The sequence below is a fragment of the Papilio machaon genome, chromosome 24 (assembly GCF_912999745.1).
Source record: "Papilio machaon chromosome 24, ilPapMach1.1, whole genome shotgun sequence".
Taxonomy (NCBI): Eukaryota; Metazoa; Arthropoda; class Insecta; order Lepidoptera; family Papilionidae; genus Papilio; species Papilio machaon.
In genome coordinates, this window is record NC_060009.1 from 4,972,686 (window position 1) to 4,999,159 (window position 26,474).

At 33.9% G+C, this 26,474-nt stretch overlaps 4 protein-coding genes across 4 annotated transcripts; 3 read left to right on the plus strand and 1 right to left on the minus strand.

The window, feature by feature from the left end:
• The first annotated feature begins 974 nt into the window (after positions 1-974).
• Positions 975-5,909, plus strand: LOC106717362 (myrosinase 1-like). The gene is made up of 6 exons (XM_014511220.2): positions 975-1,012; positions 1,251-1,360; positions 1,738-2,408; positions 2,554-2,859; positions 3,966-4,204; positions 5,391-5,909. Exons 1-6 carry the CDS (start codon positions 975-977, stop codon positions 5,599-5,601), a joined length of 1,575 nt encoding a protein of 524 aa, XP_014366706.2. The 3' UTR covers positions 5,602-5,909.
• Positions 5,910-9,025: 3,116 nt separating this feature from the next.
• Positions 9,026-17,830, plus strand: LOC106717345 (V-type proton ATPase subunit B). The gene is made up of 11 exons (XM_045684064.1): positions 9,026-9,200; positions 10,725-10,843; positions 11,497-11,626; positions 11,779-11,910; positions 12,552-12,676; positions 13,009-13,239; positions 13,413-13,515; positions 13,987-14,141; positions 14,913-15,050; positions 16,155-16,283; positions 16,984-17,830. The coding sequence occupies exons 1-11, from the start codon at positions 9,116-9,118 to the stop codon at positions 17,119-17,121; spliced, it is 1,485 nt and encodes a 494-aa protein (XP_045540020.1). The 5' UTR covers positions 9,026-9,115; the 3' UTR covers positions 17,122-17,830.
• Positions 17,831-18,416: 586 nt separating this feature from the next.
• LOC106717356 (serine/threonine-protein phosphatase PP2A 65 kDa regulatory subunit) lies at positions 18,417-23,046 on the minus strand. Its single transcript, XM_014511211.2, has 6 exons — positions 22,670-23,046; positions 21,852-22,086; positions 20,599-20,785; positions 20,205-20,359; positions 20,017-20,134; positions 18,417-19,498 (listed from the first exon to the last, which is right to left on the minus strand). The coding sequence occupies exons 1-6, from the start codon at positions 22,893-22,895 to the stop codon at positions 18,647-18,649; spliced, it is 1,773 nt and encodes a 590-aa protein (XP_014366697.1). The 5' UTR covers positions 22,896-23,046; the 3' UTR covers positions 18,417-18,646.
• A 435-nt stretch (positions 23,047-23,481) lies between these two features.
• Positions 23,482-24,503, plus strand: LOC106717368. Its single transcript, XM_014511229.2, has 2 exons — positions 23,482-23,668; positions 24,087-24,503. Exons 1-2 carry the CDS (start codon positions 23,512-23,514, stop codon positions 24,491-24,493), a joined length of 564 nt encoding a protein of 187 aa, XP_014366715.1. The 5' UTR covers positions 23,482-23,511; the 3' UTR covers positions 24,494-24,503.
• Positions 24,504-26,474: the final 1,971 nt, after the last annotated feature.

Genomic DNA, 26,474 nt, shown 5'->3' on the forward strand with positions numbered 1-26,474 from the left:
TGTCATTCCGCGTACAATCTGATGGGTATGCGTGCATGATTTAAGTCCTCTTCCGCTTCCCTCCCTTTTCTTTTAAGGATAAGAAGTGAAGTGGAAGTGCATTTGGCAGAGAAGAGGAAGCATTGGAAGGGGATATCCTCTTTCTGTGTGTTCCTCACCTCTGCCAATTTAATTTCTGATTGGTATTTAATTTAAAAATTATTAAAATATTTTATGTTATAATAGTGTGATAAAACAGATAAACAACTTAATTATCAATACGACGAAAAACTGATTTTAATTATTAGATAGCGATGTTAAGGGTTGTCATCTAAATAATTGAAAAAAAAGGAATTATTATGAAAGAATTTTATCATAAATAAATGTTTTGAATTATTGGACTTGGTATGGAAAGGGATGACAAGATGAGGAAATATCGAGCTTTCACTACAAGTACACATCCTCTCCTCTGTTCATTTAAATTAGACAACGCATCAACAACAACTTGTTATAAATATCTTTGAACAGCGGTCGCTTCATTTTTTTTAACAAAATCGGGTGGCTGTACAAGTACTGAAACTGATTAGAAAAGCCGACCCTACCACTATGTGGGATACGAGATAAAGTCCAATCGCGGAGGACGAAGAATTTCGTACATTGAACTGTCAATACCTGTCTCTGTCAGTCCCGCGTAAATACAATAATTTTCGCTCATAGGCTACTAATTAAGTTTTTTTTAATTTTGCATTGACGGAGTCGCGGGCGACAGCTAGTACATAATAAATATGTAAATATAGAAACATAGTCAATTAATTGTAGGAAAAAAATCTAATTGTAGGAATTGAATAAAAAAATACGAGTGTCATCCCTAATTCTAAATTGATTACGAATTACGAATATATAATTATTGGAAGTTTATTCTGATAAAATAGTTAGGATATAAAAGGCCTTTGTGCAAAAAAAATGGACTAAACGGTTTCTTAAACATAGTAAAAATGGAACGCCCTCTATCTGTTATAATTTTCTTTTCTTTGTAAGTTTAAACCAAAATTATATTTGCTTTTTAACAATTGGATAAGGTTTAAAATAAACGGATTTAAGTCAACCTTTACATTTATTAAAAGTGAAAGCTGCCATATTAATTTATAATTAACATTAAATTGATTTTCATCCAAACAACGCCGGACACAAATTAGTTGTTAATTTGAAAGAAAATAAACGTTATTTTTGAATCTGTGGTTTAACTTTAAATATTTATTCTTGTTCCATAGGTTATTAGGTCTAACAAGATGTGCAGGAAACCTAAAAACTTTTCCACCAGACTTTGAATTTGGAGCAGCAACATCATCGTATCAAATAGAAGGAGCTTGGAATGTTGATGGTAAGTTTATTACTATTTATACTTACTCCGCTGTCACAACGACACAAAATGAGACATTACATCCAGCACAAGAAATCGCCAGCGCTATCTCAGATACAGAGAGAAACCGTGGAGCTGAACTTTCGTGAATAACAAGTGATTAAATGGTAGGAGATCGTGTACCATGAAAAAAAAAATTATATGACTTGAAAATGCAACTTATGTAAAATGTGATGGCACAACTATGGATGGATCGATAAACTTCTATAAATCCATATTGTCAATTCTAAAATTTCTTTGAAAAAAGAGAAACAGCAATATTTTTATATCATAAGTTCGTAAACTGTCACTGTAAATGATTGTTGATATTCTCTTGTAATACTCTGTCATATTTACAGGTAAAGGATGGTCAATGTGGGATCATCTCGTGCGTACTACACCACAGCGTATCGAGGACATGACAAACGGCGACACAGCAGCGAAATCTTACTACTTATATAAAAGAGATGTTGAAATGCTAAAAGAACTGGGGGTTAAGAACTACCGGTTCTCTATATCTTGGCCGAGGATATTACCTTATGGCCGACCAGATTATGTGAACCCTTATGGTGTTGCGTATTACAACGCTCTGATTGATGAGTTACTAGCTAATGGTATAACTCCATTTGTCACGATGTACCACTGGGAACTGCCTCAGAATCTGAACGAACAAGGAGGTTGGTTGAACGATGAAGTGGTTAACTGGTTCGGTGATTATTCGAGAGTTTTGTTTCAAAATTTCGGCGATAGAGTGAAGCACTGGATGACCATAAATGAGGCTCACGTTCATTGCTTTTTGGGTTACGAGGTGGCATTGCATGCGCCTCAAATATCTTTACCGGGCGTAGCATACTATGAGTGTAGTAGGAATATACTTCTGGCTCATGCAAGGGCTTACCGTATATATGAAGCAGAATTTAAAAGCAGCCAGGGAGGGGAAATCGGTTTTGTCACTAGTATGGAGTGGGGCGAAGCTGAAAGCAATTCCACTACTGATAGACAGGCTTTAGAAGATTTCCTGTCTCTCAATGTAAGTATAGTATATTAATATTTTATGAAAATTTAAGCGTCAAGCGTCAAAGTGAGTTTCCCGTAAATCGAGTATTTTTTGGTAGAATGCCTACAAAAGTTGAGGAAGACCGAAGAGAGAGTGGATGCAATTTTTAAGGTTTCAGGTCGGTCAACATATGAACCCGATATTCTCAGACAGCGGTAACTTCCCTCAGAGATTGATCGATCTTGTTAATTCAGCGAGTATCAAACAAGGTTTGAATGAATCACGGTTGCGTCCGTTCTCTGAGGAACAGATCCAATCGATCAGAGGATCGGCAGATTTCTTAGGATTGAATCATTATACGAGTAGAATTGTTTACAGAAATGAATCTCTGAATGGTACTTTCCCTGTCCCTTCAATCAACGATGACATATTTTTCGGAGAGTATCCACATCCTTCCTGGTTTCATCATGGTGGATATGTTTATGTAAGTTTTATTTATTTTACTAACCGGCCATATAGATTAACAATAAGGTAACATTACACAAGGCAACGTAAATCTTCGAAACCCCGTGATTTTAATCGGTAAGCTACTTACGTAATACGATATCATCGCGGTTCGTACACAGCGCACGTCGCCGACATTTCTATCTTTCATCGCCAAAGACAGTCGCTCGCAACCTATTTATCAAAATCGTTATGAGAAAAGTTGCTGCAATTTTAAGATGGCGGAGCAAAAATAAACAGTATTCGCTATGCCTTTACTAATCGAATAGATAATTCACGTAGACCATTCAACGTTGTGTGTATAGAGCAGGCGCAACGAGATCCTCGCGACGCAACCATATAATATTAGTTTCGACGTTTTACTTTGCCTTGTGTACGTAGAGCCTTAGTGTGGCAGTAAACCTGGTTTTCATTATGCTATTACTGCAACAGCTGTATTGTGGTTGGTCACGCTGTTGGTTTAACACTTTACAATTTATTTAATAGCTATTTTATTCAATATTCCTTAACCGGAAAAATTGCGGCTAATATTTGATCAATTTTACAAGAGAATTGTTGTAGTTGATAAAAAAAAATATGTTAGAAAAGACATTTGGTTTTTATCTTCCATCAAACCGTGATAATACAACCGGGGATACAAATTGAGACTTTTTTTCTAAGATAAGTAATGATATAAAATATCAAAGTTGTTTTATCTGTCTGGTCAAAATTTTATCATCTATGACGTAGTTTTTAGTTGAAAATAATTAAATATGTTGATAATACGAGATAAAGAAATATTATAGGAATATCAAAAAGATTGCCTTATTGAGGAAAAATATTGGAAATAAATTCTTAGCGCATATGAGAAATTGATGAAGTAAGTAGACTGAGTAATAAAGAGTTTTAATTTTATACTTGGTTAGGCTAAATGCATGTGGATATGGGATACAAATAATGTTGTTACTTTCAAAATAATATTACAGTTTAATTTTGACTATTTTAAATGATAATAAAATAATATTTATTTCTTTTTAATCTATAATCTTAATAATTATGTTTTTTTATTTTCTACCTTCATTTGCGTAATAAATAATCAATTTTTAGGAATACCCTCGTGGATTCTACGACTTATTAATTTACTTGAAAGAAAACTACAATATTCCTAAGATCTACATCACAGAGAATGGTTGTCCGTCTGTCAGAGGTCTCAATGACACAGACAGAGTACGCTATTACAGGGAATATCTGAGTGCCGCGATTGATGCCATTGACCAAGGTGTCAATGTCAGAGGTCACTTCGCTTGGAGTCTAATGGATAATTTTGAATGGACGTCAGGATACACGTAAGTACCTACTGAATAAAATCATTCGATTATTTTATAAAACGTAACAAAATGAGTACAATAATTTATTTATACATATCTAAACAATAAAAGACTGGGCCAGCGTTGTTGTCTATGGCCTAGTCATCTCTAACTTAGGGGAGGCTCCGAGTCCCTCATTGGGGAGGTATAGTGCACTCATTGTATTAATAATGTTTAATGAAAATTATCGCGGATAAAAGTGGTTCGAGATCGAATTAATTTCTGCTGTCAATCAATCAAAAACACCGATCATTTTTTTTTTAATCTGTGCTATATGACGCGTATAGTACTACAATTTTCGAAATTGCCTGGCCATTAAACGCCGCTCTTTGTAAAAGCTTATGAAAATCGTATACATATTTTACATTGATTAGTTAAGTGCTTTAGTTAGCGCTCATGCGCTCAAGGATCTAATTTATCCTAAACCATAGATAATCCGGAGCATATAAGTGAAGCAAGCTTAAATGTCTCTGAAGGCTTTTTTGTGGTAAATTACGCAATTTACTTAAACAGTAAATCGAATACAATCTCTCTTCTAATGTTTTTTTAACAACGTATGACTTTAGTCTGGAACTTTTAAGAGTCGGGTATATTTTCGCTCTGTCAAATTAAAATGCACAACAAAAATAAGCCCGCGATTTCATTCGCGCAGGATTAAAACAATTTATTTTTCTCGTAAAAAATAGAGCATAAGTCACTTATAATAATAATGTAGCTTTCTAACAGCAAAAGAATTTTAGAATACAAGTCTCTCTTCTACAATTTTAAGTACAGAGTAAAGGATTATTAGGTACTAGCGACCCGCCCCGGCTTCGCACGGGTGCAATGCAAAATATACCTACTACAGAATGTCCTTATACACAACGTTCACAGCGTTCACATTAGAAACCTTTAAATTTATCAGTGTTTCTCTACTATATTATGCATTTATTATACATACAAACCTTCTTTAAGAATCACTCTATCTATTAAAAAAAACCGCGTCAAAATCCGTTGCGTAGTTTTAAAGATCTTTGAAGCGACTTTGTTTTATACTATGTATTGATGATGATTAGGTATTATAGACAACGGCGACTCAGCGTCACCCGTTTCTCTACTAATTCATGGCTACCATAAATAATTTTGTAAAACTTTTGTTGATAGTATTTTGTTAATTTGTTTTCAGCATAAGGTTCGGCATCTACGATGTTGACATGGACGATCCGGAAAGGAAAAGAACGCCGAAGAAGTCTGCTCTAGTGTACAAAGAAATGGCAAGAAGTAGAGTTATCGATTACGATTATGATGTCGACCCTTACGCGCCTTCTAGCGCTTCCGGTATAAATGTGTCGATATTTATAACTTTACTACTGGCAACACTGAGAGTTTTAGTATAAATTTTATTCAATAGTTGGTTGTGTATAAACTTGATTAGTATAGTAAGGTGTTATCATGGGTAACTAAACGAAATGGGTCGCAAAACAACAAAAATTGCGTCATAAAACTCACAGTTCACATGTGTGAATCGGATCAGCGAACAGGTTCGCTGCTCAGCTCAATATGTACCTGCATAGAGTTATGCGAGCGGCGATTCATTAGTCAATATGAGATGTAACTCTGCTGGCTCAGAGCTGTTTACATCTGTCTAGTAAAGTTCATTCCAATTTTAAACCTAAATTTTACAAAACATATCTTCGCCGAACTAAGTAAATTCAATAATTTTATGCCATTTTGACGCACTATGTTTGTACAATACGTACAATACTTGTACTATAATACTTATACTATACTTGTCTACAATACTTGTTAAGAAAAATAACTATTGTAAATAAGTTTTGTTTATATTTCAGGGAGTGCTCTTATTAGTACAGTTATTTTGATTAGTTAATTATTTATTCATAATAGAACTTACGATATACATGCCTAAGAATAATAAATCTTATTAATTTGTAAGCTTTTTTCATTTGCTCTTTCATTTACTTTTTCAAAATTTATGACTCGGTTACTTATTTTAGAGGTAATCCGTTGCATAAAATTTGTCAAAGAAGCTTTTCTAATCTACGTTTGCCATATTTCTTATTCATTATTTAAACGTCCAATAGTAATTTAGGAGCGTTGGAAAAAAGGCGGTGGAAGACATCATAATTTTTAAACTAAATAAAATAAAAATATAGTATCACGGAGCTGTGAATGTGAAAACTTTGTCGCAGGACAAAATACCGACTGAGAATACGTACAAGCGTGAATTCACGCGAACCCCGAATTCATGTTCACACCTATTGAACGAGCTTCAAGGTTTCAAATGCAATGTTTACTTTTAATCGATTGATAAGGACAACCTATGTTCCAATCTTCTTCCCCATTCCCATAAGATAAATAGCTTTCTAAGAAAATAGTGGAAAATGAAAGAGATCTAAAAAGTTGTCCTCCAACACACAATTTTCATGTACTTCATTAATATATTCTGTGATAAAAGTCACATAAATCAGTGATTAGTACTTTGTTAAATAAATTGTCGTTATCATGTAATTATTGTTGGGAAATTCCAAATAAAACTATCAATTATACCATTGTCAAATATAAATTAGATATACAATCTTCGTATCAATATTTATAAATTATGTCGTCACTAAATCGGTACGTTATCTGCATTTGTATGATCTTATACATATCACCGCGACTCCGTCCGCGCGCAGTTAAAAAAAACTAAATGGGGGGGGGGGTATGAAAAATAGATGTTGGCCGATTCTCAGACCTACCCAATATGCACACACAATTTCATGAGAATCGGTCAAGCCGTTTCGGAGGAGTTTAACCACAATCACCGCGACACGAGATTTTTTTTTATATATTAAATTTACCATACACTAATCATTGGTGTTCTTTATAATAAACTAGCTTTTACCCGCGACTCCGTCCGCGCGGAATAAAAAAGTAGAAAACGGGGTAAAATTTATCCTATGTCCTTTTCCTGGTTCTAAGCTACCTACCCACCAATTTTCAGCTAAATCGATTCAGCCGTTCTTGAGTTATAAATGGTGTAACTAACACAACTTTCTTTTATATATATACTAGCTTTTACCCGCGACTCCGTCCGCGCGGAATAAAAAAAAAAAAAAGAAAACGGGGTAAAAATTATCCTATGTCCTATTCCTGGTTCTAAGCTACCTGCCCACCAATTTTCAGTCAAATCGATTCAGCCGTTCTTGAGTTATAAATGGTGTAACTAACACAACTTTCTTTTATATATATAGATATAGATTCCAATATCACGTGACGAATTGATGCTACATTTAATACCTTCATTATTAAATCATATCAAAAATCAGAGACAAGCAGTGTAAATTGATAATTACGCATCATAATGATCGATTACTTCCTCGTTTATGTTATCGACAAATCAAACGTAATGATATTAATATACTTTCTATTTAATAAAAAAAGTATGAATGTTAAGTTTATGTGAAGGAACACAAGGCAGAAAGAGATGTATAAAAAAAAGTACATAATGCATCGACCCTCTCGACAGTTTAAAAATGTATCTGTGCCGAACAAAAGGTTATATTATGTTGAAATGAGAAAAAAACTATTACATATCTTGCTTCGAATCGAAGCTCATTAAAAGCAAGTTAAACTGTTAAGGCTTAAGACGGTTTCTTTAATTAGAGAGAAGAGAGATACCTTCTCGGGAGATACCTTCAAACAAACATCCATCCATCCATCTAAACATTTGTATTTATAATATTAGATAAGATAAGATAAACATCGTCAGTTTTTTCGCCTGTAAAAAACGGTACAGCAATTTTACGCAACTGTTTGACTTAAATTTGGTATGCACAATTTTGTAAGTTGAAATTCGAATATAAATATTAAAAACTCACTTATTAAATTCTGATATAATAGTGGTAACTATAATTGACAATGAGGGGTTTCTTTTAATGTTAACTTTTGAGTAATAGTAAAATTAATAAACGAAAAAATACTATTAACGTTTTTTTTACAAAACTTTGCTTTCAATCCAAAATTTTTTTATTTTATTTTAATATTTAATTAAGCACAAACATGGTTCAATATAATATTTCGCTAGGTCTTATGTATAGGGTTAAAGTAACAAATTGATTATTTTTACTTCTTTTGTGTTAAAACCTACCTTTTAGTTCATTTAAGAACATGAACTAAACAAAATACACATTTATAGGCTGTGTAAATGTTATTTTTTTGCTGAAGTAAAAGGAACCATGCAGTCTATTTTCCTATATGGATGAAGTACTTTGAGAGCCTTTCCTGTAAAGTTGTTAATTTGCACATTGGCCATGGCAACTTATTCCAATCCAAGTCATCTATTGTTGTCACGGATAATATTATATTCTTAGTCTATGTCATCGACAATAATGCTTTTATAATTATTATTTTATTATCTGTTACCCAACCATAGTAGCCCAGCGCTGGGTATTTTTATTAATACTGAAAAATCTATTGTTGAGGACAATAGATTTCTTATATAAATAAGTTCTAATTGCTTTGGTTTCTAATAATTTTTCTGTGTCATCATATAATTTTTTTCTTTGTTCCAAAAAAAAAAATAGACTTAAAATAATAGCAATGCTATGCCGTGGTTTTTCCTAGGACAGGTCAGAATACAAAATGAAGTTAAGAAAAAAAAGAAAATGTTTCTCAACAGAAATCAAATAATATTTTTCTAACAAAGTACAAAACTAAAAAAAGACCACTTTTTAAATTCTACCTTTTGGTAATAATATTTTTTGTAGCATATTGCAACTTTTGCCTTGTGATGGGTCACGTGACGGCACGTGAAAGGCCATAGACAATACATCCATTCGTCAGTTTTCGGGCGAGAAGGCAGCGCAGTTTGGTGTTTCACTGAGCGGACTGCCAAAAGAAAACTGAAACATGGCAAAAACCATCTCCGTTAACCAGGCTGCCAAGGAGCATGCCCTTGCAGTATCCCGGGACTTCATATCGCAGCCCCGTCTCAGTAAGTATTCCGATTTAGGGAATCCATTTTCGTGTCCATTAGCTCGATACAACTGGGTTGTCAAATTATTGATTTTGCTCAAAAGACTAATGACTTCGTTTCGGTTTTCTTCTATTATTAGCCTTAAAAACGTAGATTTCCAGCATAGTGCTTAAATTTAATTTAAATAGTATGAAAATAATGTTTTTCAGCATTTTTTAGTGAAAATTATGTAGCCTTGATTGGCTTATCATTAGTTGTACTTTACAACATTTTTAGGACTAAAATCAACGTTTAGAAACCGAATTTAACGCGTCTTATAATATTTTTCTACTTTTTGTTACAAAATTATATTTCTTCAAAATTCTGATTCTAATTTGATAATTGGGGTGTCTACTCCATTGAAACTGTACATGGGTGAATTGGTTGTTCATAAAAGAAATTTAAACCTAAAGGAAAAGCATAGAATGCAATCCGATACACTTATTAATTCTGAAATGTTAAGTAATACAATGGGAATAGGTATGCCCATTAAAATTTTCACATTTTGATCAGCTGACTGATTCATTAAACTGTCTATGGTTTGGTTATCCTTTTTTATTTTGTATGTGAAAAAGGTTTTAATTAGGAATGATAAAATGACAGTGGAAATAAGAAATTATTTTTAAACCTTGAACAAATATATCATGTGATCTATATTTTATGATTTTTAAGTCTTGGTTTTAAATTTAATGTTGATTTTGTTTATTTTTACAGCTATAAGTTAAAATAATTAAGATAAACAGTTTAAAAATATACAAAAACTAAATTTATTAAGTTTCTATTCAAAACAGATAAATAGGTTTTTTATCACTTAAATCTTTTTATTGTATTAAGCTATTTTAAAAGCCTACTCCATGAAGTCCCCGTGTCTCTTCTATATAACAGGGACAGAGAAAGAAGGAAGAGGATGGAGAAGGGTTTTACCCAATAAGGGGCCACATAACAAAACACACAAACTAGTTTATATAATCTGTTTTATATTTATTGCATTGTTAAGTGGAAAATAAAGCTTAAATAAATAAAAAAGCTATTTTAAAATATAAGAATTTCCAATAAGAAGTATGAATAAAACTAGCAATTCTGTTTTGAAGAGATGAACATTTCATATGAAAAAAATATTGAAGATGATAAGATAGTAGTTAGATAAATATAACAAAGTATTTTATACATTTTAAAAAAAATATAAAAACTACAAAACATAAGATAAAAAATAAAATAAAAGTTATTTTGATTTGCGTACAGGAAATTTCAAAATTCATTTACCTGTATATAATTGTTAAACAGTTTTATTCAAGTTGATCTGTTTATTTGGCTCAAATAAAGCAATAGAAACAAGACCCACATCCCATTGGTAGATTTAAATTGAGACATATATGTTGCTTGATAAATTTTTTTTCAACATATTTATTTTTGAAATGATATTTCTAATATGCCAATAATGCAACACAATTTAAATAATATCATAACTTCAATTATAACAATGTAATATTTGTTGTAATCCAGCTTACAAGACGGTATCTGGTGTAAACGGCCCTCTGGTCATCCTCGATGAAGTCAAGTTCCCCAAGTTCTCAGAGATTGTCCAGCTTAAGCTTGCAGATGGAACACTCCGATCTGGACAGGTATGTTAACTTATAGATGTACTTTATAACTGTAACACTCATTTGAAAAAATCTTAATTTTTTTTTATATAATGTTAAAATTCCTAACTTACAGTTATTCAATTATTTAAAATCAATTATAATTTTTTCAATAATGTTACATATTGAGGGGTGAAAGGCTATTTGTTTTAAGCAACATTGACTTATATATATATTCAGAATCAGGGAATTTTTCTGATTCTGAATATATAATATATATATATAAGTCAATATCGCAAAAAATGTCGCTTAAAACAAATAGCCTTTCATCCCTCTATATCTTAAATATCACTTTGTTATTTTGGCTAATTTCAATGGTTTTTGCTATAAAAATATTATACCAGAAGTAATTACACAAATAGACCTTAATCACCATCATCAGCACTATACGTCCCCACCGAGGAGCTCTGAGCCTACCCAAGTTAGAGCTAACTAGGCCATAGTCAACCATGCTGACCCAGTGCTGGTTGACTTCACACATATCTTTGAATTTCTTCACAGATATGTACAGGTTACTACACTACACCTTAATACAGTTTTTATGTAACCATGAAATTTTGTTGACTAGATTTAAATGTCATCTCAGTGTTTTTAAAGAGCTTGAATGGTAGTAATATTAATATATGTATTCTTAGGTACTTGAGGTCAGCGGCTCGAAAGCCGTGGTGCAAGTGTTTGAGGGCACATCAGGTATTGACGCCAAGAACACTCTCTGCGAGTTCACAGGCGACATTCTACGTACGCCCGTCTCTGAAGACATGTTGGGTATGTTACATTATATTTTGTAAATTAATATGTCAATTGAAATATTTGTGTTGTATACAGTTTGTATACATTATACATATCTTTTCATATTATCTTTTTTGTTTAACAAATTGTTTATACAAAACACTTGTAAATATAAATTATTTCACCAGGTCGTGTGTTCAACGGCTCTGGTAAGCCAATTGACAAAGGTCCCCCAATCCTGGCGGAGGACTTCCTCGACATCCAGGGCCAGCCCATCAACCCCTGGTCACGTATCTATCCCGAGGAGATGATCCAGACAGGTTTGTTAGACATAGAATATAATTATTTAAAGATATTCCTTTAGTTAACAAGAATTTCAAATTAAAATTGACATCAATATAATACAGACAAAACTATCATAAATTAGGCAATTTTTGGTCAATTATTTGAATATTTAGAAAAAATTGGTCTATAAATCAAAACAGTCGATTGGCAATTTGAAAACGTCTATTTAAGGTTATATAAAATAGTTTAAAAAAATCTAGTCATCAATATAGCCTATGTCACCCACGGATAGTGTAGCTTCACAACAGTGAAAGAATTTTTCAAATTTATTGGTTAGTTTCGGAGCATATTCAATACAAACAAATCTTTTCTCTTTATATCTATATATATAAAAGAAAGTCGTGTTAGTTACACTATTTATAACTCAAGAACGGCTGAATCTATTTGACTGAAAATTGGTGGGCAGGTAGCTTAGAACCAGGAAATGGACATAGGATAATTTTTACCCCGTTTTCTATTTGTTATTCCGCGCGGACGGAGTTGCGGGAAAAAGCTAGTATTATTATAGTGAAATATACTTTTTACTATATGTAATATTAATTTATTAACAGTTCTGTTTTCGAGTATTTCTTGTTATTGTAACTAACAAAATTACATAATTTCGATAACATGGCAGGTATCTCCGCTATCGATGTGATGAACTCCATCGCCAGAGGTCAGAAGATCCCCATTTTCTCTGCTGCCGGTCTACCTCATAATGAGATCGCCGCCCAGATCTGTCGACAGGCCGGTCTGGTCAAGGTAAAGACATCTATATATATAGTCAGAAAGTCGTGTTAGTTACACTATTTATAACTCAAGATCGGTCGAACTGATTTAGCAGAAAATTGATGGGGAGGTAGCTTAGAACTAGGAGACGAACATAGGTACTTTTTTATCTTGTGTGCATTTTTTTCTGCACGGACGGAGTCGCGGGTAAAAGCTAGTTTTGAGTATAAAATCATATTTTTTTTTAATTTCGTCATGTTTTTTGACTGTTTATTTTGTCGTAAAAGTTATAGTGAATTTGGATTATAGATATTGTGCTTTGAGTTTTGTTTACGTTCTATGTATTAAATATATATTTTCCTTAGGTTCCGGGCAAATCAGTGTTGGATGACCACGAGGATAACTTTGCCATTGTGTTTGCTGCCATGGGTGTCAACATGGAGACGGCCAGATTCTTCAAGCAGGACTTTGAAGAGAATGGCTCTATGGAGAACGTCTGCTTGTTCTTGAACTTAGCCAATGATCCTACTATTGAGAGAATTATTACTCCACGTCTGGCGTTGACCGCTGCTGAATTCTTGGCTTACCAATGTGAGGTGAGTTATACATTTTTGACTGTGATTTTTTTTTACAGTTTTGTAATAGAACATATGTGGCTTTTACTATACATTTTTAATCTGATGCATACAAATTGTGTTGGATATTTCATTGTATAAAGAATACATTTTATATGTATATTTGTACAAATATTTGTAATTGTTTGTGGTAGAAACACGTGTTGGTAATCTTAACCGACATGTCTTCGTATGCTGAAGCTCTGCGTGAGGTGTCTGCTGCCCGTGAGGAGGTGCCTGGACGACGTGGTTTCCCAGGTCCTTATTTATTACATATTATACAAAAATTATACAATTTTCACAAAAATGTATACAATTCAGAAACACATAGATCATAAGTCAACCGCACGAAAATTTCTCTATGGTATAGATATAACTTCCAAGCAATAAATTATACAATCCCCGTTTAAATTGTCTGAAAAACATAAAGCTATTAGTATATTTATTAAGTCTAGGATTACCTTTATCATTGTATATTAAATGTTTAAAAGAAATACTATTTTCTATATTTATTTATGCATATTTTTCAATCGTTGACAGTTTTTTTTTTACTTCGGAAAATATACTTGTTTGATCTACACTGTATACTTGTATCTATAATGTATACTTTTGTATTTACAATGTACACAAGTAAATACATTTTAAATATATTTGTATCTACAGTGTATACTTTACATCTATATTGTATACTAGTGTATCTACATTGTATACAATTTGCATTGTCTCCAGGTTACATGTACACCGATCTGGCGACGATCTACGAGCGCGCTGGTCGTGTTGAAGGACGCAATGGTTCCATCACTCAGATCCCAATTCTGACGATGCCAAACGATGACATCACTCATCCAATTCCTGATTTGACTGGTTATATTACTGAAGGACAGGTTAGTTTTTTTTTTTTTTGTCTCTACCTCTGACATGGAAAATCAGAGCCTATGTTTGCTATTCACTTTCATATCAGTTCTCGCAGTTATTCCTCTCGTACTTTTAAGGACAAGTTAGTTATATAATAGAAGTTAAGATTTTAAATTTAGACAGGTTTTTTTATTCTTCTTACTATGTATAAAAATCAGGAGACGGACATCTCTCTGGTTTTATCTCACTTACGTGAGGTTAGCGTACAAGGTTTTTTAAACCTTAATTTCTTAGAATATAGCAATGTCTCAAAGTGGGTGATAATGCCCCCTTGGGGGCGTTTGAAACCTAGGAGGGGGCGATAAGGGTCCCAAAAATGGGGGGCATTGAAATTAATTAAAGTAATGAAATTGTGGTCTTTAAGTTTTAGAGCTGAATAAAAATTAGGGGTGCTCAGAAATATAATTGATTCTCAAAGGGGGCGGTGAAAGAAATAAGTTTGACAATCACTGGGATATAGGATACTTTTTATTTTTTATTTTTTTTATTTTTATTTAACTGGAAAACTATGTTTTTATAGTCTTCGCAAATAGACAGTAAAAAATGATAGTATCAAAATCGCGAAGAGAATAAAAACAATTGATAAAGAATAGCGAAGTATAAAATAATTAAAAAACAAAGTTGAACAAATTAAAAGTAAACAGGAAAAGTAAAAAAAAAAAATTATCATGTTTCCTTTTTTTTTATTCTTTCCGGATGGAGTCGAGGGCATAAGATAGTAATATATAATTTTATTTTAGATCTACGTGGACCGTCAGCTTCACAACAGACAGATTTATCCCCCGGTGAATGTTCTGCCATCTCTGTCTCGTCTTATGAAGTCAGCCATTGGTGAGGGCATGACCAGGAAAGATCACTCCGATGTCTCCAACCAGCTGGTGAGTTAACATTGTCCCCGGGTTCAAAGCAAAAGAATTCTGCCATGAAATTAATAATTTATCTTACTAATATTATAAATGTTTGGATGGAAAGATACTAAACTAGACTAGATTTTTTGATGTGAAACATCAATAGGATCACTTGTAAACCGAATTGTTGGCGTGGCGACGCTTGCCGTGGCGACGGGTCGCCACGCTATACTAAGGTATACATATGTATACATATATATATATTATTATTATTATTAATGTTATTATCATTTTCATCATTATTATTCCACATATTTATTTCTTGTTTAATTTTATATATTTTTCTTAATATAAACTAAAACAATATTATAAAAATATAAAAAATCTGAATACGTCGGCAGCGGAGCCTTGGGCCCAAGCTACCGGCGGTTAGGCCTCCAGAGACAGAAACCTCCTCACAATGCGTGCCGTGCTCAGGAGTACCGCCTTCTGTGCCTGGCCCTTCACCCACTTTATTTATTTAATTATAATATTTAATATTTAATGCATATTACTTGTACACACACGATGTTTCACATCTGCCAGGCGTCCCATGACGGCTCACAAGTTTTTTTTTATATTACAAAATGGCAAACTAGCAAGAGGCAATTCGCCGAAATGGCGAAGTGACCTCATTTACTATGTAACAGTTTTCTGTTTTTCTGTTTTTTTTTTCATGTTATAATTATGTTAGCCTTTAAGTGTAACATTTTTTATTAGATGGTCCTCTTTCATGTAATATGTTGGTTTCCTAATATCTATATATATAGTCAGAAAGTCGTGTTAGTTACACTATTTATAACTCAAGAACGGCTGAATCGATTTCACTGAAAATTGGTGGGCAGGTAGCTTAGAACAAGGAAACGGATATAGGATAATTTTTTACCCCGTTTTCTTTTTTTTTCCGTGCGGATGGAGTTGCGAGTAAAAGCTAGTAAATAGATATTTGGAAGAAGTTATCTCAGGAACGGCTCAACGGATCTTGATGAATTTAGACACAAATGTAGAATATAGTCTGGAAGAACACATAGACTACTTATGTGTACATAACAGTATTTAAATAAAATTTGTCTTAAAACTTGTATTTGTCGGCAGTACGCTTGCTACGCCATTGGTAAGGATGTGCAGGCGATGAAGGCTGTGGTGGGTGAGGAGGCTCTGACTCCTGATGACCTGCTCTACCTCGAGTTCCTCACCAAGTTCGAGAAGAACTTCATCACACAGGTAATATTGTGACTACTGCTTATATCTATAAGATAACTGTCGCCCTCGGGCAGTAAAAAAAAAACTAAATATAAATAAAGGGTTATGAAAAATAGATGTTGTTGGATTCTCAGACCTACTGAATATGCTCACAAAATTTCATGAGAATCGGTCAAGACGTTTCGGAGGAGTACGGGAACGAAAACTGTGAAACGAGAATTTTATATATGAGATTTATGGTCTAACATTCTAGACAATATCCAGCTAAAAAAATAAATAGTACATATAAATGAAAGCTATCTAGACTTATATATTCAAGAAAAATGTTACTACTATTGTGATAAATAGGAAAATAAGATTCTTTGTAACTAAATCTTGTACTCTAAAATCTTACTAATATTATAAATGCGAATGTTTAGATGGATGGATGGATAAATGTTTGTTTGAAGGTATGCCCGGAACAGCTTAACGGATCTTTCTGAAATTTATCACAGTTGTAGAACATAGTCTGAAAGAAAACATAGGCTACTTGTTAAGTTTTTTTTTCATTCCGCGCAGACGGAATCGCGGGTGACAGCTAGTGATAAAATAAACCTTATGTTTGGCAGAGAATAATTTCTCAATTACGAAAATAAAATAGCTTTATTTATTTATTATATAAACTAAGTATTTAAAATTTGTCTATATATTTTGAATGATTAATTGACGATGTCTATCTCAGGGCAATTACGAGAACCGCACAGTGTTCGAGTCGCTGGACATCGGCTGGCAGCTGCTGCGTATCTTCCCCAAGGAGATGTTGAAGCGTATCCCAGCATCCACTCTCGCTGAGTTCTACCCCCGTGACTCCCGCCACTAGGCACCCCAACACACTTAGCGCGATCCCACTTCACATCTCTATGGTTAATTAATCTATGGTCAGCATTATATGTCTATTTATTCTATGACCGAGATTGACATGTGTCAAAATTTTTAGTCTTTGGTCATCTGTCAAATTGTTCGCTCCTCCCGCGGTTTTTCGTTGGGTGATTTAAATCTGATTGTAATGTTGGATCGCGTAAATCTTGTAAGATAAAATAAACTGTTTTATTAAATAGTAAGTTGTTAATAGATTTATTGTAATGTATTATCTTATATTATGATCAAGTTGCAAAATTATAACAAATAGTGTTGCTATGTTGATTTATAGTTGTCTATGGCTAGACGCAGCCAGTGTGTGTTGTTACAGTTTAAAATATTTCCGTCTCTGTATATATATTTTTCATAATATTATGAGATGAATTAATAAAAAAATATATATAAAGTGACATTATTTTTTTTCTCTGGTGCTTCAGACATGTATACTCTGTGCACAAAACTGTTGAAATTAAAAGTCGATGTTGCCATTTACGTCCGCATGTGATATTTAACTTCTAAAAGTTATTTATGTATATATAATTCAGTTTCATCGCCGGGTAACACTTATGTTACATTCCAAAATTATTTTCCAGCTGCAACGACTCAGTGACTCTTGTTGTATTAAGTTACTGATGTATTTGAATGGAAATAAAGTGTATAGAAGTTGAAAATAGACTTATTTACTTACATCCCTTCACACATACATCAAATCCTGAAGAAACATAGTTACTACTTGTAATTATAGTCCGCTACGACTTAGGGTCCTTCTAGAAGCAAGCGTATCATCTTCTCAAAGGCCGGCAACGCATCTGCGATTCCTCTGGTATTGCAGATGTCCATGGGCGTCGATGAACACCTTGGTGTTCTCGCTACTCGTTTGCCCCCTTCTCTTATAAAAATAACAACAGCTATTGTATAGAAGTCAGTGTCAAATAAGGGTATTTGATCCGGTAAGTTACTGCTATCGAGGTAGGTTCTCTCTGAATAATAAATTCATAGTAAAAATTTATAGTAAAAATTTATTTGTTTTTTAAGACTTGATTCGATGTTCAAATAGCTATTTAATATAATTTTTTTTAATTAATATTTTCTGGCCTGGATACGAGTAATTTTGGCCGATCATAATTTAGTTTGACTAGTGTTGCCAGTATACGCTGCAAAACTACTTAATACTGTAAATGAAAATATCAATTTTATAATAAAATACAATTTGTTGTTTATCATTTATTATAATAAATTTGTTTCAATTTCACATGGAGTGCAGATTAAATGCCATCTATAATGAACTTAAAACATAATCGTGACAAAATAATTACATAATCTGTAATTTATAAATCAACTACAGATAATGTAAGAAATAGAATAATCAGCCGAATACACTGGAATGAAATCCCCACAACAGAAATCTTTTGTACAGTTTGACTAATTAGATTTTTATATAAATGTTTCAGAGATTAAATATTAACTAGAAAGTTGAGTGATAAAATCTAGCCAGCGATTCCAGCAATCGCCTCAGATGCGAAGTATTTCACGTCTACATCTGGATCTACGTTCAGCTTCTCCAAAACAGGCTTCACTTGAGGTTGAATGACAGCTGGATCCAAATAAGGCGCCATTTTCTGCAATGTCTTGGCAACATTGAATCTTACATTGGCAACATTGTCATCGGCCATAGACAAGACGGTCGGCAAAAGCACTCTGGTGGTGATATCTTTGCCACAAACTTCAGACAACACGTTAATACAGAATAAATAAGTCATTCGGTGAAGATAATTCTGTTCTCTGGACATGGCCATTACTTTTGGTATGACATTTGTCTCAGCCCAGGTCGCTCCATATTGTTCAACTAACTTCTTCAAGTTGAGTGTTGCCGCTTCACGGATCGCATACACATGGTCAATGAGCCAAGACATGCAGAGTCCTGTCAATTTCTCATCAAAGAACTCCTGGCCTAATTGACCGGCTAATAACGGCATGTGTTCTATAATAGCGAGACGGACTCTCCATTTTGTATCTTCAGCGAGTTCTACGATAGCTGGGAGTAAAGATTGCACTAATTGTTGGATTCCGATCACTTCGTTGACACATTCCAAGTTTGAGATGATGTTCAGTCGGACTTCGGGGCATTCATCTTTGAGTTGTGTGAGGAATAGAGGCAGGAGGTATTCAATAGTATTGTGTCTGCCGACGATAGGACTGAGGCCCATGATGACTGAAGCCAGAGCAGACTTGACGTGCTGGTTTGGATCACAAACTAGATCTTTGATTTGAGGCAAGATCATTGTCATTATAATGTGCTCCTGGTGAGCCTTGTCTAAGTTCATACAGAAATCTTTAACCTGAAATTAATAAAAAAAATATTTAAAGGAAAGAAATAAACAGCATGTTTTATGAATACACCAAACACATTATGGATTCATCATCAGCTCATTATATGTCCCGATTGAGGTGCTCGGAGCCTACCCCAAGTTAGAGGTGACTAAATTGGCTCAGTGCGGGTTGACTTCAAATATTTACTGTTACTATCTGTTAATATCATTGAATTTCTTCTCAGATATGTGCAGCATCACAATGTATTCCTTCATTGTAAGAATGTCGGATATATGTACATATGTAAATCGTAAAACACATTGGTACATGGCGGGATTCGAACCCAGAACCTATAGATTGCTAGTCAAGTGCTTAAACCCTGAGCCATCAACAGTAAATGAAATTTCATGCTACAATGTCAGCCATTAGTGACTTATGTCCAAATGTGTCACTGACTAGTATTAGTCTGGTATCTGTCAGACATTATTGACTGGTCTGTACATTTCTTGGATTATCAAATATATTTTACAGTATTATGTATACTGACTTTGCCAGCAGCTGCAGCCCTCACTTCAGCTTCTGTGTCTTTCAGCAGACCTTGGAATATCTGTGCGAGGTCGGAGCGAGCCAGCTCGGGACCTACTGCTTGTTGCAGCTCCACAAACCTGAGAAACAAACATTTGATTTATTCTTTATCATGTTCTGGATGGAACTTAAACTTAGTTTTATACTAACTTGTCAGCCACCATGTACCGCACCCTCCAGGAGGTGTCTCCTGCACGAGCTCGCACAGTGGGCATCACCAGCTGCTCCATGTCTTCTGGGGGAAGAAGTGCGGCTACAGTAGCGCAAGCTTCTGCCGCCAGCAGACGCACTGAGTCTTGTTCATCCTGGGAGTATTGAAAGTGTATTTATATTATATCTTTAGTTTTTTACTGAATATAAGATGCAAATCAATGTAATTACTAAAGCATTAGACATAAATTTCTTCATAGGTTTTCAAAAGAAAAATGTCAAAAATTACAACAATTTAGACTAAAAACATTAAATAATTCCAGTCTTGCACTAACACTTGCACAAAACAAAGCTAAGAAACCAATACATAACATCACAAAGCAATAATCCTCACCTGTGCCAAATAAACAAACATAGGGATGAGATCACTCTTCACGTACTCCACTTCCACAACTCGTGCAAACTCTCCCAGCTTGTATGCAGCAGCGCGGCGCACCATGGGTGTGTCATCCTGGCACAGCGAGCGGAAATGCTGGCGGAGTTCTGCCTTCACAGGTGCGGAGACGCGGGTATAACACACACTGTGGTAACAAAACATATATTAAATAAACTACAATACAAGCTGTCATCTACTCACTTTACATCCCATTGAAGAGCTCGGAGCCTACCATAATTTACAAATGACTAGGCCATAGACAATCATGCTGGCCTAACTTCACACATATCTTTGAATTCCTTGTTAGATATGTGCAGCAACACGATGTTTTCCTTCACCGTAAGAATGTTGGATAAATGTACATATGTAAATCGAAAAACACAATGGTACATGTCGGGATTCAAACCCACAGATTACAAGTAAGTGCCTAACCCGTGAGCCATTGTCACTCTATAATTAATCATCATCATCAGCTCACTATACGTCCCCACTGAGAGGCTTGGAGCCTACCCTAAGTTAGGGGTGTCGAGGCCAGTCAACCATCCAAATTACAACATTTCTGATGAAAATATGAAAGCTTTCTTGTATTTGTTTTTTTTAAAGGAACAATAACAATGTGGTTAGAACTTGAAATGCTGAGTTAGAAAAACAATTTATTATTGTTATAAATTAACATAAATTTATTTACAAATAATGCATCTGCTTCAGATAATATGCTTATTTATGTTGTCTAATAAACAATAGTTATAGGATCACTGAATTTAAAACTTTAATAAGATAAATGAAAAGAAATTCAAGGAAAAGGTACAAAATTTCCAATTGCAACTAGTACTTTTGTATCAAAAATAAATTCTAAAACAGAAATTTATAAATCAGATATAAAAGGGTTTTTTTCCACAAACATATCGATGCTGGAAAGCGGAAATGCTGTAACCCCGAAAGTGTGAACTTTACAGGAGAGCCAAAAAAATGATAACTCGTGAGCTGATACGCCTACAAGCATGCGGTATTTAGCAATGTTGTGTAGTTTGTGCTAACCTATAATAAAATCATTATCATTTGATAATGGTTGAAATTATTAACGTGTGAAAAACATATTCGCGATTTCAAGGGTTACAGCGTTTATATCTACATTTTTTAAATAGCATAATAACAATGAAAATTTATTCATTCATCTTTGCTATTTCACTATGTACATTACATCAACATACCTGAACAGTCCACATGCAGAGGCTCTGGAAGTAAACCAGTCCCCACCAGCTAAGCGTTGCACTAATGGTACAAAATGCTGCTCCAAAGCCTGAGGAGTGTGATGAGCTGCAACAGCACGCAGTGAGGCTACCGCCTTATCTCTAACCACGGTCTCTTCTACTGTAGCTAGAGACTCCAGCGGTGGCAGTAGGCAGTGGGCAAATTCACCTCCTCCCACAAGGTTGATGAAGTTACCTATATATTGAAGAAGTTGAGTAAGTTTTTACTAATGTTATAATATTCTATTATGAAGTTACATACCTTTATGCAACCAAAATAAACATTAAATAATGTTGCATTGAAGTAATATTAAGCTTGGTTTACATTATATCAGTACAGTAGGAGAGTAGTGCTTAAAATTAGTGCTGGCTTACAACTGGCATAATGTAAGCACTCACATCTGTGAGCCATAAACAGTTGATGCCAGGCCAGCTATACTGTCTTACTGGCATAATGTAAACCAGGCATTACTAATAAACTGGAAATTAATTTAAATAGACATAAAATTGATTTGTAGTAGTGCATTTAGCTTCTATTTGCAATTTGGTGGTTTATTAAAAATTTGCGAATTTGAATGTACAAATTGTTTAAGCAATTAGTGACTAATATAGACGAGCAAAAATACAAAAGGAAAATTGTTAGAATTAAGGGATAACACTTAAAATTCTTTAGAGTAGGAATTCAAAGCTTATTTATTCTCTTCAAATTATTTCTACGGTATTATTATGAATGTTAAGAGTTTCTGGTACGATATGAAATTATTATTGATGCGACTTACCGAGTTGTTCGGCCAAAGCCAAAAGCACTTCATCTTCGTCATAAATGGTATCGGTAAGAAAAGGTATCAGTTCAGAACGAGTGCGTTCAACTCCGAGAGCCAAAGCAATGGTCGACAATTTCTTGATGGAGTTCAATCGTAGTTGTACGTCCTCGTTTTTGAGTTCGTCTATCAACACCGCAATGGGGTACAATGACTCATCCGTCCCGGAATCGCTTGCTGCCATTTTCTCTGCAGTCTATCACTTGTTTCAATAAACTTCGACTGCAGCACTAGTAATAAGCCTGCACACCTTGATTTACGACGTTATTTTTATAAAAATCTTTCGCGTTTGAAAGCAAAATGGCAGCAGCTTGTCTATGACAGACAAGCGAAAACTTATTGATAAACCATAGATTATATTATGATTTTATTTTTTTTTAATCGATAATAATCGCTTTCGTTTATTATATAAAAAGTGAAATTCTACAATACAAGTAAATTTAATTTAGTTGTTAAAAAAAGACGAAAGTTATTATCTGAATTGTTTAATAACTTCACTAACCCAATGAAAAATATTTAGATTTTTCACACGTTATACTATTCAAAAATCTTGACTTTCATTCTTAAAAGTTCAAAATTCTAAAAATATTCCATGTGAAACAAACTTGACGTCTGTAAAAGTTTGAGTAATTTTATGAAATTAAGACACTACAGCACTACAGTTAAAACTTTTCCGATCATCAATTTCCTTAGTATAATTTTCTTTTTTTTTTGACAAATGACACATGTCCATTAGGTTAATTATTATTAATATAAAATAATGATGAACATTTAGATTTACTTTATATTTTTAACTTATTATGGGCCAAGAAGATGACGTCCACTCTGCGATTGCCCACGTCGTGCTATCCTGCGTCGCTGCAAGGGGAACCACTTATCGATACAACAGTTACACACATCCGGGAATGCACGTTAATCTCTTTGTGCACGGTGTGGTAGGATTCCTACATTATCAAAGTTAGTATCCATTTGACCCAATAAAACTAACTAACTAGGGTGACGCAGTGACCCAAAGTGGGCCTTGGCCTCCGACAACAAAAGTTTCCACTTTCTCCGATCCCGCGCCGTCCCGACCCAATAAAATTACATGATAATTAAAAACATGGCTGTTAACTGTGGCGTTAGTGTCGTAACTTTCAAATAGTAAAGACGTTCTTGTTAAACTTACCTATTTGCGAATAAGTTGATTTACTAAATTATAGAGGAAAATTAAAATTCCTTACGTAACAGATGTGACTTTTTCTAAAATTTTCGGATTATACCAGAGAGCATGTAAAAGGCAAAATATGTATAATGGACAATACTGTGTTTTAAACGAAATACTTGTCACATTAATAAACGACTTTGATTCAGAAGTAAGATTTTTCATTTACAGGTGGCAAGTTCAACAATGATTTCGGTCCAGCATATCTTTTGAGCTACAAAGCCTCCAAATATCTTCCCCTGCCGTGTCTAATGGCAGATTTGTACCGAGGGAATAGTGCGATGTGCTCTTTGCATTTGGCTTCGGGACTTTTGCCGTTCACGTTGGCAATCACGCAACAGGATAACCCTGAATTGGGGAATTTATTAATTGCTTGCAACATTGTGTCACTATGTTACTATTCTTTCGAACATGGTTATGTTTGGGGTTGGTATACAGCGGGTGCTGCGATTTTCGCTTATTTTTTGGCGCCGCAAATGGTTCAACCTCATAAAGTCATATATCCGTTAGGACTAGCGTTAATGGAGTACTGTGCATACAGGATGTTCAGCGTTCGTATTGACAATCCTCCTCGATAGATTTGTACGTGAATGCTCTTTGAAATAAATTATTGTTTTTAAATTTATTTATCTTTACCTCTCCCTAGATGGCGCTGTATTTAAAACTGTGTTCCCGTGAAACGTTTTTTCATTATTTTTTTCTAATATTTGTCAAATCGAGATGAAATAATAAATTACTTAATAAACAACGGGTAAATATCATAACTCATTGATATAATGAATTAAAAATTTGTTTAAATAAAAATAGGTAGAATAATTGGGATATTTAAATATAAACACAGTTGATACTTTAGTCTTTTGTCGTATAAAAATGTAGATTACATTATAGGGTCCATTAATCACTTCCAAAACGCGAACACATTATATTTTATTTTTTTCGTACAAGGAAGGTTATACGAACATACCATTAGTGAGGAAATCGGGTTAACTTGGATATTTGAGAATCCTTGCGTCGCGCAGATGATGGATGGTGTTCACAGTTTAAGGAACTGGGGAAATTGTAACATAATATGGGTGTTATGTGAAATCTACTTATTAATATAAGAAAAATGAAGAGTTCAGAACTCATTAGTACTAATATATTCTTGTACAACGTTTGGAAATTATTTCTGTTTGTGAACTTTTTGCTGTTGCATTTCTTCTTGAATTTATGAACTGTCAATATTTCCCGCCATCGACTTGCCTCACCGTGTCGTTCATAGACACACTTGGACCAGTTTATGACGTTTGAATAAAAAAAAAAAAATTTGTCTCTTAAAAAAAAACAAGAATGAGAGAGATGGTAATGCATTTGGGGTTCTTTAGTTAACTAGTTTTCAGCGTTGGATGGAATCGAGATATAAATACGATAGTGAAAAGTGTATGATAAATTATTACCTACGAATCTCCGTTAATAGTCCGCCATATTTCTGATAAATGATATTATAATTCAAAGGAGTCCCTGCTATTCGGGCTCATTGCCGGAGCCCCAAGCAAGATATCATACTGAGTTAATTGCTTTTACGAAAAAGGTTATATGCGAAAGCATAACAATTTTTCTTCAAGAATGCATAGCTCTTAATTTTATTATAATAAGAACAAGCGGTAGCCAGCAATTTCGTCAGCACGTAATTAAAAAAGTAGCCTATGTTACCCGAGCACTCATCCGTTCCGAAGGACCCATAAACACAGACAGACAGACATACTTTCTGACAGAACTAACCGCGATAGTAGCGCCTCCCTTAGATAAGCTAATTATGGTTGACGTAGAAGAAAATTATTTCTTTTGTTGTACCGAAACTTTCGCAGACCTGATAAGTAAAGATAATTTGTTATATACGTCTGCTAAATTATAGATATTAGAAAAGTTTTCCTGAATTACTTTCCATCTTGTTGCCTAAACTTTCCAATTGTTTGCCTTAAAAACTCTGATTACTTCGATAACTTAATATTTAGTACAACTTTAAGTTTATTTTCGGTCTGTCTAATGAAATGATCTGTGGAGAATTCGAAAATTGAAATAATTAATAACACCTAAAGTATACTAGAACTAGAATAGGAAAACAAGAAAGAGACAGAACGATTTCGTTTTGAGCGTGTTTTGTTTTTTATTCCGTTCAACGAATGTTTAACAGAATATAAAAGCCCATCTAAATTGTAAAAGATTTAAAGCATGCAAAATTAAATGTAAAGCAAAAAACGCTCTTACTTTCCTTCAATTATAATATTACTTAATCTAATAAACGAACAAACAATTAACAATTCAAAGTTTGTTATAAACAAAGTTGTCTTGGATTGAGTACGAAAGGTTGGTTAACCCGGAGCGTGGAACACGTGAAATGTTTTAACGTGAATTTATTCAAATAATTGCTATTCCTATTCCTAAATACCATTGGTTTCTGAGACAAAATCTCTGTATAAAACTTACCGTCAACCCTGATTACATAATTTTGACAGAACAGAAGTAACAATATATGGAGATTTCGGTCTCAGAAGCCCACGGATAGTGACGTTTTTAGGT